Raw genomic sequence first — 17,179 nt, 5'->3', positions numbered from 1 at the left:
GATACTATATTCCCTTTAATCCAGATTTACTAAGAAAATGAAAATCTATCTGTAGCTATAATAAACAGAATCAAAATGGACTCCTATTTTAAGCCCCAAAATAATTTAATCAAACTAATATTTGCACTTGGTAAAAAAAACAAATAGTATATAAGAACATGATGGGATTCCAACAGATATTTCTACATCCCTATTCACAGCAGCATTATTCACAATATCTCATAGTGGAAGAAACTCAAATGCATGTCAGTGGATGAGGGAATAAACAAAATGTAGTATATATACAATGGAATATCATTTAACCTTCAAAAGAAAGGAAATTTTGTGCTACAACACAGATGAACTTTGAGGATATTATGCTGTAAGGTAAATAAGCCAGTTAGAAAGGACAACTATTTCATGATTCCACTTATATAAGGTACCCAGAGTAGTCAAATTCAAATTCACAGAGACAGAAAGTAGAATGCTGGCTGTCAGGAGCTGGGGGGAGGAGAAATGGGTGGTTAGTGGGAAATGAGGACCAAGTTTTAGTCTGGGAAGATGAAAAAGGCCCTGGAGATGGATGGTTGGCGACAGTTACAAAGCAATGAGAATGTACTTAATACTACTGAACTGTGTGTGTAAAAATGGCAAATTTTGTGTTAAGTATACTTAAAATTTTAAAAAATGCCACAGGCTTACTATACGGTAATTACTCTATGGTACTTTACAAAAGGAAAAATACATTCCCATCTTCTAAATAACTAAATAAGATTTCCACATTTGGAAACAGAGACAGAATGACAGAAGAGCAGACACACAGCAACCGATGCTATCTGCTTATACTCCTCAACACAAGGGCTTCCTATAATCTCTTACTTAAATGTGTTGTATTACAAAATTTTCTGTCGGCATTTGAAAGAAGTTAAAACAAAAATAAAACATGGAAATAATTTTGATTAGAAATAACACACACATATAATAAATATAACATGTTTGTTAAAGAAACCTACTTTAATGTGAAAAGAAGATTAGGATTTCTTTCAAGTAAACTTGGGTACAACTGTTGTGTTGTTTCAATGGCTTCTCCCATTCTTCCCGCTAATACCAATTTCTGAATTCCTATTTATAAAAAGGGAGCAAAAATTAATGTTTTAAGAGTAGAAACATATATATAGTAGACTCTCAACTAAAAAAGACTTAGTAAAATATTTTAAAATAAGTTACCGTGATTAATTTTCATTTCTTTTTCTAAAATCAGTTTCAAAGAAAAATTTTCAGATAAATTAAAAAAACAAGTACTTTCATAAACTATTTTTAAAAATCACAAACTGTCATACAAACACTATAGGAAAAACACCTATTACGCAGTACTGAAGTAAGAAACACTAAGGTTAAAAAGATGGCCATGTTTATGGCATACATGGTACTTATGGTTTGTCTCATGGATATATATACCAATCTCTAAACTCATCGAATTACATTCACTAAATATGTACAGATTTTAACATGTCAACCATATATCAATAGAGTGGTTATAAAAAGACCACACGAAACACTGAAGAAATGACATTCAAAATGTCTTATCAAATGTGATACTCTTTAGAGCACAGTACTGAAGGCACGCTGAACTCTGAGTAAGGTCTGAATTCAATGGACACTCAGTGAGCATGTCCGTGTCGCGCGTGTGTTAGATTACATGGGGACACGAAGAGTAAGGGATCACCTCCTGTTCACCTGAGCTTGTAGAGTGAGACAAAGCATGCAACAGAGAGACCACAATGTGGTCAGGGTTATTGTAGCACTTTGACCTACAAAAAAATTTTGTTTTCATCCATCATGATTTTGCCCATCGTATTTTGTTTTTATGCCTATATTCTCACCAAGTTCTACTCTCCCTGATGAACAACTGCACCGACTGTAAGATGGCTATGAAACGAGCTGTCGTGCTGGCTCGCCCGTGTAAGAACAGGCCCTACTGCTCTGGCCACAAGCACTATAGACTCTAAGCAGTAAATACTTAAGATCAAAACTATCTTAAATTCAAATAGCTATTTAAATGCAAAGGTATTCAAATTTCTTTCATATATTACCTCCACTAACATCCAGTTATGGGACTACTTTAATAATAATTTTTAAAAAACCATTTTATCAAATGTTTATTTCCTGAAAGCTCAATACAATATTTTTGAAGAAAAAATGGTAAGCATTCTTATAAAAAAATTCTCCAAAATTGTATCGTTCTTCGTCCAGGATGCTAGCAAAGTCCTATACTAGTTATTTATTTATTTATTTGTTTATTTATTCGATATACTTATTTAACATCGACGTGGGAGAGAAACGTCGATCGGCAGCTCCCTGTATGAGCCCTGACTGGGAACCGGAACCGCAACTCAGGCATGTGCCCCAACCAGCAGTAGAACCCACAACCTTTTGGTGAATGGGACAAAGCTCCAATCAACAGAGCCACCTGGCCAGGGCCTATATAAAGTTTTTAAAGGTAATCTTCAAAAATGTCAATGAAAATAAATTGCAGCAGCATCAATTTTAAAATTTTTTAAAATTTTAATTTGAAAATAAAATTTCTAAAAATGCTATAGCCCAACTATAACCTGAAAACAAGTGTTAGCCATGCACCACAGGGCCCTTACTTTGTCTATTCTTAATGGAAGCCAACTCTTCTAGAACGGTCTGGTCTGTAGATCTGGCAAAGGCCTCTGCTGTGGCACAGTACCCATGATGGACTAAATAAGATGAAACCATTCTTAAAAAGAAGAAACACAACTTTTAGTCAAGACAATATATGCTTCATACTACAATTTATATAAACCAGGTCTACTTTGGTGTTACAAAACCAACCTATTCCCCTGAAACAATTAAGGCTTTAATAACCTCAAGTTCAAAGTTCAAAAAATCACTTTGTTCTTTCATGTAATATTTCTGAAAAAAATAACTGAAAATGCTACGTTGAGACTACTGTCCCTAGTCAAAGACATCCCTGCTCTCTCCAGGGCCTTTCCTATCGTTTCCTATCCTTACAATCCTACTAACCACAATTTCTGTTTCACGTTTACCATGACTCATCCCAATAAAGCACGGTCATTTCATAAAATAAATTTAGAACAACAGATTAACTCCTCGTATTACAGGGTTCAGCCCTGTTCTTTATCTATCAGTTACATTACATGGGATCACAAGGTGTGAACACAAGAAATAACCAAGGTGAACCTGGAGAGAGAATATTCCAGAAAAAGTCTATGAGGGTGATAATACTAATCAATGAGAAGTTGGCCTTTTGATCTAAGTCAGTTAGTATGGTTGTGCTCAGGAAATTAATTACTCAAATATGATTTATATGTAAGTGACACACTTCCAAAGCACAGTTTATTTCTTAAAAAGCCACTAAGTGGTCAAAACACCTACTTAAAATCTAACACAAAATGTTAGAAAAACTGTTGACTAAGTAATATTAACCCAGATAGCCAATATATCCAACGATTCAACTCTTGAACCTGTCTCCATTTGGCACTGCTAAGAATCTGCTGGAAAATTGTAGGAAGCAGTGGTTCAGGAAAGGAAACTGAAGGCGGGGGGGGGGGGGGGGGGGGGGGGAGAATCTCTGAGAAATAGATTTTTTCATTTTATTTCATCTAATTGTCCAAATTAATTTAAGAAGTAAGGAGAACCCCTTTTAAAATAAACTTTCCAGAAGGTCAGTGTCAATTTTGTGAAGAATGAGGCTGGGGTCAGGGCCGTCACTGAACTCTGGCTATAGGATACAATATTTCCTCTCCTACTATCTTGCCAGGATGCCCTGTGGCAACAATTTTTAAAGCATTAAAGGGATGGACCCAAGAAGAGCAACTTATCCCAGCTCTAATTCATGGCAACTGTGGGATTCTGAGTCAGGGTTCACAATTCTTTCAACTGCAGGACAAAAACATTCATGTAGACTCTCTAATACCTGATGATAAAATAGCTCTAGAGAAGGAGCATGTTTTCAGAATCATCAACATATCTTCCAATCACTATCTCCTCCAAAAAGTACATGCAGAAAGCTTAATTAGATTTGTAAATCTCAGACTGTTCAAAGCAATCATAGACATTTAAGATGAATTGTGTCAGACTGATGGTATCTGAAAGCCTCTGTTATTTTCTTGGGTTAGATTACAGTAGTGAAAATGACTATTTAAACTTACAGGTATTTAGTTAATTTTTAAGTCTATACTCTTTCAAGCTTTAAGAGCTACCATTTAGTACCACTGACATTCAGGTGTCATCTTAGGTAATGGTCATAGGAACTACATTTTCCTGCTGACATCCATAAAAAAATTCTGCTTTTTCATTAAAAGCTCCCTAATAAAACAAACTGAATTTTGGGGGTAAAAAATGAGTTGAGACAAAGGTTATTCATTGTATAGTTCTTTTATTGACACCCACTGTGTGCTCTGCTGCTGCCCCCCCCACCACTGTTATTACTGGATCATAAGTATTCATCCTGTGCTTAGGAATCCTAACTCCATGTCCACTGTTCCTTGGCTTCATCGCCTTTGCCTCTTCTTAAATGGCTAATAATAGCGCATAAGTAAATGGCATTAAAAATAAGTAGTAGGATTTAAAAAATTTCTTGTATCAGAGGTTTTTGGTCAGATTTTTCTATTTAGAAGAGGAGCAATTATAACATTACTAAAATTACATGCCAAGTAATAAATATTTAGCAAAAAAGGGACCCCAGCAAACAAAAATAGCTAACATTATTCTTACAAAGAGTAATCCATTCACTAGAAACATTTACCCAAATCCTTAAAAGTATAATGCACACATTAGGTCTGTCTTCCAGCCTTATATATGGAATGCAAACTATATATATATATATGGAAAGCAAACTATATAAATATATAGTTTATATATTTATATATAAGAATATGTTCCAGACTTACATATAGAATATAAACGATACCATTATTCTGATGCTTATTCTTACTGAGCAATAATCCTTTCCCCATAAATATTTGAATTATTGCTGAACAACACAGTCAAGTGCATGGCCAAAAACACAATCCTAAATTATACAATCTACATTATCTTTCTGAATTTATCTTTTGCATTGGTACTATTAATAGATGAATCATATAACCTATGGAAATCATTAAATGCCATTACTAACCAGAGGAAAGGAATTACCCTACCTTAAGCAATCTAGTGTTACTTTACTTCTTCTATCCAATTAATAAGCCAGGCTAATATATTATTCTGTATGTTGCCATCAAACATTCTTTTTAATTGTTTAAATAGTGAATTACTTTTTACAGAGATTAAAATATAATCAATACACAAATTACTAGGCTATAAATGAGTAAATTAAAAAGCTTCAACAAATATTCTTTTGTACGAAAAGAATAAAATGTTTTTATTAAAAAAGTACTTTTGAACAATGTCCATTCAAACTGCCTCACTTGCTTTTTAAAAAAAATTTATCTTCACCTGAGGACATTTTTTCATTGCTTTTAGAGAGACAAAGGGGGGAGGAGAGAGAGAGCATGATAGAGAGAAACATTGATTGTCTTCTCGTATGCACCCCAACTGAGGATCAAACCCACAACCCAGGTACGTGCCTTGACCAGGAATCAAACCCACGACCTTTTGGTCCCCAGCACAACACTCCAAACAACTGGGCCACACCGGCCAGGCTCACTTACTTTTGTATCATGGTCTGCCATTCTCCTTCTCGATCTCCAATAGGAAACCGGTCTATCTGTGCCTGTATTTTGGTTCTCCACTCCCGCATGTAGTCTTCTATATCAAACACAAAAGGATGTTGCCCAAAATTGGCATCAACAACCTCTCCTGGTGTCTGGAGCCCAACAGTGGGATATAAGTTTGGCTGTAAGACAACACATTTCTCTAAACATCTATCCCTTTTATGTTCTTTCAAGTGTTATCTCTTTAAAGTAACAGATCAATTTACTTCATAAATATTTTAAAATCTCAATCCAAAATTAGAAACTAAAGCAAATATTCTAAAATACAATAAAATGAAAAATATCATTTCCTGTAAAGTAATCAAGAAAAATATGAAACAACCTCAATACATTTTATTTATTCAGAAACTACATGGATATAAGACTTTTAATAAATGAAGACATAATCCTTGCTCTTAAGAATGTTGTGTATTAGCTAGAAATTCAAGTATAAACACGTAACTGAGGTTTATGCTTTCGTATGATACATGTAATGCATTTCTAGAAACCTCATGTGAAAGCCAGTTACCACAGGAACAACCCTAACTGGGCGGGTACTATTTTAAGTTTACTGATTTCACATATCTGTATACTTGGGATGCCTTTGTAAAGAGATGATAATAATTATAAGCAAAACAGTGCCATTGAGAGTGGGGAATCTCCACATAAAAATAAAAGACACAAATGGACATATTTCAAGAGAGAAAAAGGATGGATTTTAAATTTCAAATTTGTAAAGAAATGCATTTAGATATACTCCAAGATTCTGAGGCTAAACAATCAATTTAATAGCTTCAGGTAAACAAAAAATACCAGAGTCCTTCTTTTGGCTCTATCACTAGCTGTTCCACCTGAAGGGAGAATGAGTTACTGAATGTCCACTGAATGGCAGTGGTTAACCATTATGTAATCCAGTGAAGTAATTGTTATTATTTGCATTACAAAAATATAGAAACTGAGGGTCAGGGGCCAATTAACTTGCTCATGATCTTTCTATGTCAGAGGTGGGATTGGAACAGGTTTATCTGACACCAATCTACGTTCAATTTTTCTTTCTAGAAATCCAAATCCTACTTCATCTTCATACTCTGTATTTATGCCTTACTTCTTTACTTCAATGGTTATCACAAATGTTTTCAGTACGAAATTTGGTAAAGATGACAAGGGCATAATTTATGTATAACATAAGATGCTCAAACAGATTTCAAGCAAAAATGAGAGTGTGTTTAAAAACTGATCAAACAAGCAGCTAAAATCAGAAACAAAAGGAGTACTGTGTTAAAATATTGAGAAACAGAGTTGCACCAGATTAGGGGGAAAATGGCAATGCAATGTACACAAATGTACTGATTTTTAATAATCAACAAAATGGGCAAATTAATAGAATTTTAAGTCAAACACAAATAAAATACCATCTCATTTCACCAAGGAGAAAACAGACCTATAGAGTTCAAGGAAGTTCTCCAAAAGTACGCTTATTAATGACACACATAAAGGGGAAAACAACTCGCATTCACTGCACACGGAAATGTAAACTGATATAATCTCATCAGAAAAAATTATGGCAAAATCTATTAAAACTGACAAAATAATTTCATTTTTAAGAATTAATCCTATAGAAAAAAATATGCAAAGATATACGAGGCCTGTCCAGAAAAAGTCCAGATATTGTTAACATAACAAGAATGATTTGTGTGACATCAATGCAACCCGCAGCCAAGGAGAGTGGACTGGAACGCGCACATGTGAACGATGACGACTTCACTGCACTAGTCAGTGGGGGCAGCAGATGCCGCTGAGTGAGCCTGTGTGCTGTGTGGCTGTCACATTCAGAATGGCTGTAGAGCAACAAATCTGCATCAAATTTTGTGTTAAGCTTGAACATTCATCCACGGAAACTATTAGGATGATTCAGAAGGCTGCAGCTATGGGCAGCTGGTGATTGGCAGCTTCATCATGACAACATGCCCCCTCATGCATCATGTCTCTTGTAGAGGTTTCTGGCGAAACATCATATCACCCTGGTGACTCAGGCTCCTTGCAGCCCAGATTTGGTGCCCTGTGACTTCTGGCCTTTCACAAAACTAAAATAACCTTTGAAAGGGAAGAGATTTCAGACCGTGGATGAGATTCAGGACAATATGATGGGGCAGCTGATGGAGATTGGGAGAACTGTGTGAGGTCCCAAGGTGCCTACTTAGAAGGGGACTGAGGTGTCACTGTCTTATGTACAATGTTTCTTATATCTGTATCTTCTTTAATAACTGCCTATTTTTCATAGTACATGGCTGGATACCTTCTGGACAGACCTCACATTCCTACAAATTTGCAATGTGTAATTGCAAATAAAAAATATGTCCATTTATAGGTGGAATTATATACCACATTCATCGAAGCTCAGACTCCAGTAATTTTAAGATATGTCATTATTTTATATTCAAGAAAAATCACTGCCCATTAAACTCTCACAGACCGTAGATTCTAAGATGCATTCTCATTTCGTATATATTAAATTATAAAAATAAGCAAAAATGAGGAAAAATGTGTATACTGACAAAGATGCCCAATATATATTACTAAATGAAGAGAACAAGTTATAGAAAAGTACATAAACGATAATCTCACCTTCCCTGTAAAGATTTACATAATGAACATACCAGCAACCCCACTTCCAGGAATTTATTTGAAGAAACCCAAAATACTAATTCGAAAGAATACAGGTAAGCGTCTTGGCAGACCCACTACCAAGATTTAATGCTACAACTAAAGAGTGATATCATAGGTACAAAACACATATAAATATTTGTTTGGTGGTCCCTTTAAGGGAAAGACTTTTTCCTTCCTTTTTAAGTAGGAGAATGATATGTTGCATGTGGGAGTCCCAGAAGATCTCAGTCATAAAAATATAGAACTTTCTGAACCACAATCGCCGTAACCACCACTTAACACACTGTTACAGAAACAAGTATCACCACTGATTAATTATAGACAAGGCAAAACATAACTGGTGATTCTAAATGGGACAAAAAATAGTTAGAAGGTAACAAAAATAGTCAACATGTCCACAACCAGCTAAGCCTTTTCCAAGGAAATTATCACCACCATCTACCAACAAGGAATAAAAACAAACAAAAAAATCTGCTCGCTCTGACAAGTTAATTCACTTGCTTAGTGCTACAAAAAGAGAAAACAAAAAAACAGCTACTAAGCCCTTCAACCAATCCAAATGAAACTTGGTCTTAACAAAACCTCTGCAATGGTTCCAAACCACACCAACCCACCTACTACCACCCACGCCTATGCTCCCCCACCCCTCCCCACCCCCACAGATGCTCTTCTCTGACACCTACCCCTTCTACCTACACAAGTGACCACAGCCCAATTTGTCTACTCAAGGGTATGATCACTGTTTCTCTCTATACTACATCAACTTTTGCTTGGTACTGAATCATTCTCATCAGCAAACATTCAGCTAAACCTAACAAAAAAATCTTCTATTGCCCCCACTTCCACTACCACCTACTTCATCCCATTTTTCTACTCCCCACTGTGGCCAAAATCCTCCAAAGTTGTCCATACTCCATCACCTCCCTCCTCGTCTTCTCTCTTTTCAATCAGAATCTCTCCATCACTCTTAAATTTTCTTGAAAAGCTCATCAGTGACCTCCACTCTGCTAAACCCACTGGTCAATTTGTGATGTTTCACAAAGGCATCTGATACCACCACTGATTACTCCTTTCTTGATATACCTCAACATTGTTTCTACTTTGATTTGACGACACCCAATTCTTAGTCTTCCTTCTACCTCAGTGATTGCTCCTTCTCAATTTCTCCCTGTCGGTTCCTTCTCTTCTCCCACATATGGCATGCCCCAGAACTCAGGCCTTGGTCCATTTCTCCTCTCTGCCCACACATACTCTCTTATGGATCTCAACCAGTCTGATGACTTTAGATTTAAACACCAAAATGCCAATTACTCACAAATCACTTTTGAATTCTGGGACTGTATAGCCAACTGCATACCTGACAACTCCACTTAATTTATCCAAAATTAAACTCTGGACCTCCTCCCTTGAAACTTCCACCTATCTATACCCTTCTCCACATTATAAGTGGCATCTCCACTCCTCCATTTTCTCAGGTCCAACATCTTGAAGTCTGATCCTCTTTCTCACCTTTTCACATCCAATTTATCAAAAAATTTTCTTGGCTCTCAGTTCGATTTAAAAAAATATATATCTTATTTATTTATTTTAATTCATCTCAAACTTACTGTAGTATAAACACAAAACAAAATCCTAAGATTTATATTAAAAAAACAAAACAAAACAAAAAATAACCCCCCCCCAACACTTGTTCCATCACCACTTGTTAAAAAATGCTTCTTGGTAAGCATCTTTGATTTGTAGACTCTGAATTTTATTTGGCTTAGCAAAGTTTTTTCTATTATAACTTTGGTATCTTCTGTTTTTCTAGGATTTTTTTCAGGAATATTAAATCTGTAGTCTATTCTCACCTCTGAGTTTCCTGTCATTTCGAAACATCTCTGAATCTGGAATGTGTCTTATAATCGATGGCATCTTACATCTGGCCAGGCAGCTGCCATGACACAGCTGTCACTGCTGCACAGGTATGAATTTGTTAAAGGAGGAGCTTACTGAAAACTCTGGGACTTGATTATTTTTTCTGGTGAAACAGCTGGATAATTGCAACCCTTAAGACATTTTAGTCAACAAGCCAACTGAGAAAGGAACCCCAGAGTCCTGGTTATTGTCAAAAAAAAAAAACAACTTTGGTTAATACTTTCTGGCAATATTAAGAAAGTGACAGCATCAAAACCTGCACAATGCCATCAGGAGCTTGGGAAAAAATGCCAGAGACACACTGGAGAACTCTGAAGAAATGTTCTTGATGGCACAGGAGAAAACGTCATGTGGAACACCACAGACATCAACTCTACAAAAGAAGTTAAAAAGTTGGATTCAACTTGAAGAAGTGTGGGGAAAACTTTAATCAATTTATGTTGCTTATGTCATCATTTTTAGGAATGCAGTAAGTGATATTGACTAAAATCTATTAAATACTTTCAAAGATTGTTGGGTAAATGTAAAATACAAATTCTAAGTGATAAGAAAGCATTGTACCATAGTTTGCTAGCGTTTTGCCCCTATGTTACATGTGATGCAGATTACACTGGACAGAGCCTCAGTTCTGGTAAACAAGGTATCTACAATCATGCCACTTCTCCCATCTCTAGTGATGGGAGTCACCATCATCCGTTGCCTCAGTTTCTGCAATAGCCCCTGTCAGGTCTGTTTGAGTGTAACCTTATTCTCCACCGGCCATCTATTTTTCAAGCCTGAAGTTAGTGCTCCTTTAAAAACTAAAGCTGTATCAGAAGAACTAAAGTCTGCAATGCCTTTGTATTTCACTCAGAGTAAATGCCAAAGTCTTTACAGTGACCCTGAGGATCTGGATGATCTAGCCAACCCCCACCATCATCAGCTCTGACTTATCTCCTCCTCCTGTCTGTCTTTCTCATGTCTTTCTACCTCACTTCATGCTTTTCTTCAAACAGGCCACACATACTCCTGCTTTAGCACACACGTTCCTCTAACTGTTCCCTCTGTCTGGAACATTCTTCATCTATATATCCATTTAGTTAACTCCCTCACTTCTTCAAAGGCTCTGCTCAAGTCTTAGCTTGAGCAAAGATGAGCAAATTGTATATCCCATGTTCTGTGTTTGGTACTCCCACGCTGTTTTGGTTTTTCTTTCTTTGAAAAGTACTTAAAAACCTTTTAAAAATGCTATGATTTACTTAATTTGTAATGTACTGTTCCTTCTCACTTCCCCAGCTTGGACACCCCAAAAGGACAGAGACCTTTACCTTACCTGTGTTCTTGAATGACACAGCCAAGCACAGCACCTGCTGTACAGTACGCATGCAGTACTCACTGGATTAATAAATGACTAGAACTGCTTTATAGTCACTTGCTGAAAAGTCCAATACAAAAATAATTCAAACAAATGCATAGTGACATAAAAAAGTATATTTTAATAATCATTTCTGATTTATTTTTTAGCCATAACAAAGTTTCCTTGTACAAGGTATCCAGTGCAATTTGAAGTTTAATTTCTGAAGGTCAACACCAACTAGAGAAAGATTTCTATTCTATGCATGGCATATAAACTGAATGTCAGTAAGAATGCATTCTAAACGTGCTTAGCATTAGTTTCTTTATAATTTGTTTAATTAAAAATGCAAAAATGCTTTTAAAAAAGTTATGTCTTACCGGTAGGTCAGTGAAAGCAATACCTTAAAAAAAAAAGAAAAGGTGGCATTAGAAGCTGGTTTTCAAAGGCAGACTATGGTAACAAGTTAAATTTCTAACAAAAACAAAGAAAAGGAGTAGGAAAGGCAGAGAAGAAAAAACTGAATACCAAAATATAAAATAACAGAGTAATTTTTTTCCTCAATAACACTAACAGGTCTGAGTGAATGCTGAGCCCTTTTTCAAGTTCATCATCCTTATTAGTCAGACACCAATTTTATTTTTGTCAAACTGCTACTGACTCCAGGATTTTTGAAATGATTTTTAGATATATCTTCAAAGCTATACTAGAAATCATATAAGCAAATTGGTTGCAAAATAGTCACATCTGGATTTTGACCAATACCCAAAGTGCTTTATCCAGCCATATCATTTAATCTTCCTCACTTAGATTTAGCGGTTAAATAATTTGGGGGAAAGGGAAAGACCTTCTAGTACAATAAAAGAGTTAAACAATGAAAAATACAGTATTTTGTTTCTTTAAAAAAATCAAATCTCTTACAAAAGTACATTCTTGAATAACCTTTGACTACTCTGGGAAACAATTCCTCTTTCAAAGGATAAAGATTTATACAGTGAGAATTTCTCTTGAATGTCCTGACAGCAATTTCAACGCAGTCATGTTCCAAATACACTTGAACGAGGTTAATGTTGTTGGAATAAGTTACTGGCATTCTAAAGTGATGATTTAAGAATTTCTCTTCAAAAATTAAAATATATTACTTAGCTGAAGATAATAAACCATATGTTTCTACAGAACCTCACTCATATTTTTAAAAAGACTGAGTTCTAAAGTAACAGGAGGGGGTGACGTTGGTGAGCTGGTTAATCCCAAATCTTCCAGTCCAAACACAGGTTAAAACAAAACACCACACCTGCCCTGGCCCTGCAGTGCTGATCACCATCTAAAACGTGAGGGCATTTCTATTACATTATCCATAGGGTCTCTACCCACTTGACATTCTATGACTCTGTAAATGTGCTGTGCCATCAGAAAACTGACTCTACTTATTAAAGCACTAAAATTAAAAGACAAACCGACTATAAATCTCTACTATGTTTTTAAATAAATGTGTAAACATAGTGCTTTTTAAGTTAAAGTTCTTTGAAAAACTAGTGAATTCACATTGGCTTGTCAGAAGGAAAAGAAAGCTGGAGATCCTCCCCTACCACCCCAGCAAAACACTGATTACTTTTAGCTTCATTAATAAATAGAAAGCGAAGCGACTGTGGGCCAAATATGAAAATTTGTTCTAAAAATTTCAGAACACTTTTACAAAAAGCATTAAAGAATAAGTATTTTAATACAATTTTTACCATATATGTCTTTACCATTTTTCATAAAATAGCAGCTTAATCTTTTTCTCAAAGATGTCTATATAAAACAAACTGCCTAAATTTATATTGTTTCAGTAAAAAATTCCTTTTTGCCATTACTGAAATCTTCACTCTTTACTAAAAACTGTAATCAAAGCACCAACTTAATTTCATAGATTCATACTTTTGATCACTGCCAAATATAGCTACTCTAGCCTATACACAGCTAAACCACAAAAAGATGCCAGTTTAACAAGTTGGTATAATTACTTTAATACACAGAAAGCAAGCTTTTTATATAAGTTCTAATTCCCTGATTTGTCAAGAGGCTTTTTGAAAAGTGATCTTCATTTGATTAATGGTATTCATTAAAATAAAGTAAAAAAATTTCGGGTTAACCTGGATACTGAAATGTTTCTCTTTTAATTGTTTTCCCAATAAAAATCTTTCCATTTCTCCTTATATGGCAAATAAAAACATATTGTGAAAACCTTCATAAGACAGAAACTAAAGATGCATCGGCTCTTGGGTGAAAATTATCCACTTTGGGAAGTACAAAGATCTTTTAGATGCTAGAATCTGGACCAGAGATAAGCACATTTCTCCTATAAAGGGCCAAAGAGTAAATATTTTCTGCTCTGTAGGCCATATGGTCCTGTAACAACTATTCAATTCTGCCACTGTAGCAGGAAAGTAGCCATACACTGTACATGAAAATGGATGTGGCTGTATTCCAATGAATCTTTAGTTCTAAAGGAATAATTTTGCTCACCAATGTTTTACCACTGCATCCCTGGCACCTAGCCCAGCGTCTGGCAAACAATGGTAATAAACATTTACTGACTATTCACTATGTGTCAAGCAATCACCTAAGAACTGCACATGCATCATTTCAGCTCAGTCTAACAACCTTAATGAAGTAGGTATTATAGCGATCCTACTTTATACAAGCTGAGGCACAGAAATGTTAAGTAACTTGCATAAGGTCACATGGTCTAAACCAGGAGACAACTAGAGAACCCACTTATTAAACATTAAACCACTGTTCTACTGCCTCCCTATGTGCTTAATATTAATTTATGAATAATACCAGATGTTTCTAATTTACTTAAAATTTGAATGTAATTCCATCATTAGGTACCCTTTTAAAAATCTCATATTTTAAAAATATTTTCTTATTCAAGAGAAAATTTCTAATTTAATTATCTGTAAAAACCTAATAGACAAAAAAAACACAAACTTACATCTTCCCATCTTCCGAAATAAAATATCTTCTCTGGAATAAAGTTTAAAAAAACTGTAAAAGACTAATTTTAATTTTAAAAACATGTATTTTGCATTTCTGAACCAAAGGTCATACCTTAACAGATTTCGCCTGTTTAAGATGTTAAAGTATCTTTAGAGGCCAAACCAACTAAGACTATCCCAGTGAACTGCTTTGATAAGTCAAAGCCAGAACAGGAACAACAAATAAACTGAAGGAGGTGCATCTTTGAGAAATCAGTTAGCCAGAACAATCAAATTCAAATACACGTATCATTTGCATAGCATCCTTAACATTCTTGTACTGATAAAAATGCAGGTGACCTCTGAACAAAGCAGAGCTTAGGGGCACTGACCCCTGTGCAGTTGAAAATCTAGATACAATTTCTGACTCCCCCAAAAAGCTTAACTATGAATAGCCTACTGTTGACCAGAAGCCTTACCAATATAAACACAGTCTATCAACACATATATTGTATACATATTATATCCTGTATTCTTACAATAAAGCTAGAGAAAAGAAAATGTTATTAAGAAAATCACAGGAAGAAAAAATACATTACAGTACCGTATGTATTTACTGAAAGAAATACACCTACAAGTGGACCTGTGCAGTTCAGACCTGTGTTGTTCAAGGCTCAACCATGTATAAGGATCTTTTGTGGACTTGGGACAATCTTTAAGTCAGATAATACAGAACTTTCAAAATCAGTATTAATGATCAGAAGGAAAAGTTTAGGAGTATGTTGAGACACTAAGAAAAAAATAACTATTAACAATGCAGCTGGACATTCAAAATTTTCTACTATGAATGACAGAAAAAATAGTTTTTGTGTTATTAAAGAACATCTATTACATGTCTAAGCATACTATTTGCAATCTAGTTTTTAAATACTGTTTATAAGTAAGCTGAACATTCTGCCTTCTGGGGTTACTTAGTTTTTGCCTCCTTTCACTTCAAACAGTAAAAGTAATGTGAAACCTTTTTATTTTTATACAGGATACCATCAGTTTTGGTATTCTTTAAACTTTCCATAACACAAAAAGCAAAAACTAAAAATATTTCTAAGAAATGAGAATGTAACAACCATATGTAATTTTTTAAATCCTTATCCAAAGACATGCTTATTAATTTCATAGAGAGGGGAAGAGAGGAAGAGAAACATCGATGTGAGACAGAAACATCCGTCAGTTGCCTCCTGTAAGTGCTCTGACCAGGGACCGAACCCTCGACCTAGGCATGTGCCCTGAATGGGAATCAAACCTACAACCTTTCAGATTATGGCACCACACTCCAACCAACTGAGCCACACTGGCCAGGGCCAATTATATATAATTTTAAGTCTGAAGTATTATGAGTTCTTATTGAACTAAAAATCCTAATTTTCTGTTAGTCTTACAATGGATGGGTATCTTTATATTTTCATTAATCTATTTACTTCTTAGTCACCTGTCTTTTATTCTTAGAAATTTTGCTGCTACTTGCTTGTTTTAATTCTGATCCCTTCTGCAGAACTAACTGTACAGATGCCGTTCTTTATCAGTCTCTGTTAGCAGGCATGGCCTTTTAAGTGTGTCAATACCCTTAATTCGGTTGGTAGCATCAAGCTTTTCCTTCATATGTTATTTTACCCTCATGCTGAACTAAAAACTGACAGCCCTTTTTTCTTAGCACCTGTTAACCTAGAGAACTGAATCAAATTCAACTGAATTTGGGCTTTATTCAAAGTAAAGCAGAAAACACTTAGGAATTCTATTACCAGAATAAATGTCTGAGCATGGAAACCATCTACACAGTTACTCCTACAATGTGATACAGTGCAGCCTCCACAGAATGCAACTTCCCGCCATTTCCTCAACTTTCACCTGGAGGGAACAGAGAAATAATCTCCAGAGGCATATATTTACAAAGGAGAATTACATAATTAATATGACTACCATGATGTAAGTAAAATAATTACAATATTTGCTTATTTTACATGCAATACATTATCTTAGTACCTAAACTATGTCCATTCTTGGTGTAGAAGCAGGTATTGTTGATAAGGTTAACACAACAACCAATGACATCACCAGTCGTAAAAGTTGGTCCATAAGGTTGTCCCGTTCCAGAAGAACAAAATGAATGTCCATCATCCCCATGATAACCATATGAATGTTTATCCCAGCCTAAAGAGAAAGTATTTACAATGAAATGTAAAGTTCCTTCGTGCTATAACCATTCACTAAGATGATAAAATAAGCAAGAGCAGCACAACAGATATGAGATAAAATTCCCAAATGTACATATAAATTCTCAACAATTACACTACATAATCTTTATACTGAAGTACTGTTAACATTAAGGAAAATAAATTCAGCAGACAGAACACCAGAACATGTATTAAACAGAGAGGTCTCCTACCAGAAAAAAAAAATGCAAGACAGTTTTCATGTATATTTCCCAAAGGAATTTTGCTTTGATTTGGTTTTGACAGACACACACACAGTTTAATATAAAATAGATTTTTCTGTTTTGCTTTCTATTTTCGAAATGTTTCCTC

General features: G+C 35.1%; 1 protein-coding gene across 2 annotated transcripts in view; it reads right to left on the bottom strand.

Moving 5' to 3' along the window:
• Window positions 1–17,179, bottom strand: part of RANBP9 (RAN binding protein 9) — an 82,206-nt gene that overhangs the window by 18,213 nt on the left and 46,814 nt on the right. For both annotated transcript variants that reach the window (XM_053920255.2, XM_024565566.4), the window contains 5 exons: window positions 16,638–16,805; window positions 12,018–12,040; window positions 5,679–5,863; window positions 2,631–2,743; window positions 993–1,101 (listed from right to left, as the gene is read on the bottom strand). In XM_053920255.2, coding sequence (XP_053776230.1) covers window positions 993–1,101; window positions 2,631–2,743; window positions 5,679–5,863; window positions 12,018–12,040; window positions 16,638–16,805 — 598 coding nt within the window. The remainder of the gene's footprint in view (window positions 1–992; window positions 1,102–2,630; window positions 2,744–5,678; window positions 5,864–12,017; window positions 12,041–16,637; window positions 16,806–17,179) is intronic.

Source organism: Desmodus rotundus, chromosome 3, assembly GCF_022682495.2.
Source record: "Desmodus rotundus isolate HL8 chromosome 3, HLdesRot8A.1, whole genome shotgun sequence".
In the NCBI taxonomy this organism is placed as follows: Eukaryota; Metazoa; Chordata; class Mammalia; order Chiroptera; family Phyllostomidae; genus Desmodus; species Desmodus rotundus.
Note: the sequence above shows the minus strand (reverse complement) of the source record. Positions and strands in the feature narration are given on the sequence as shown.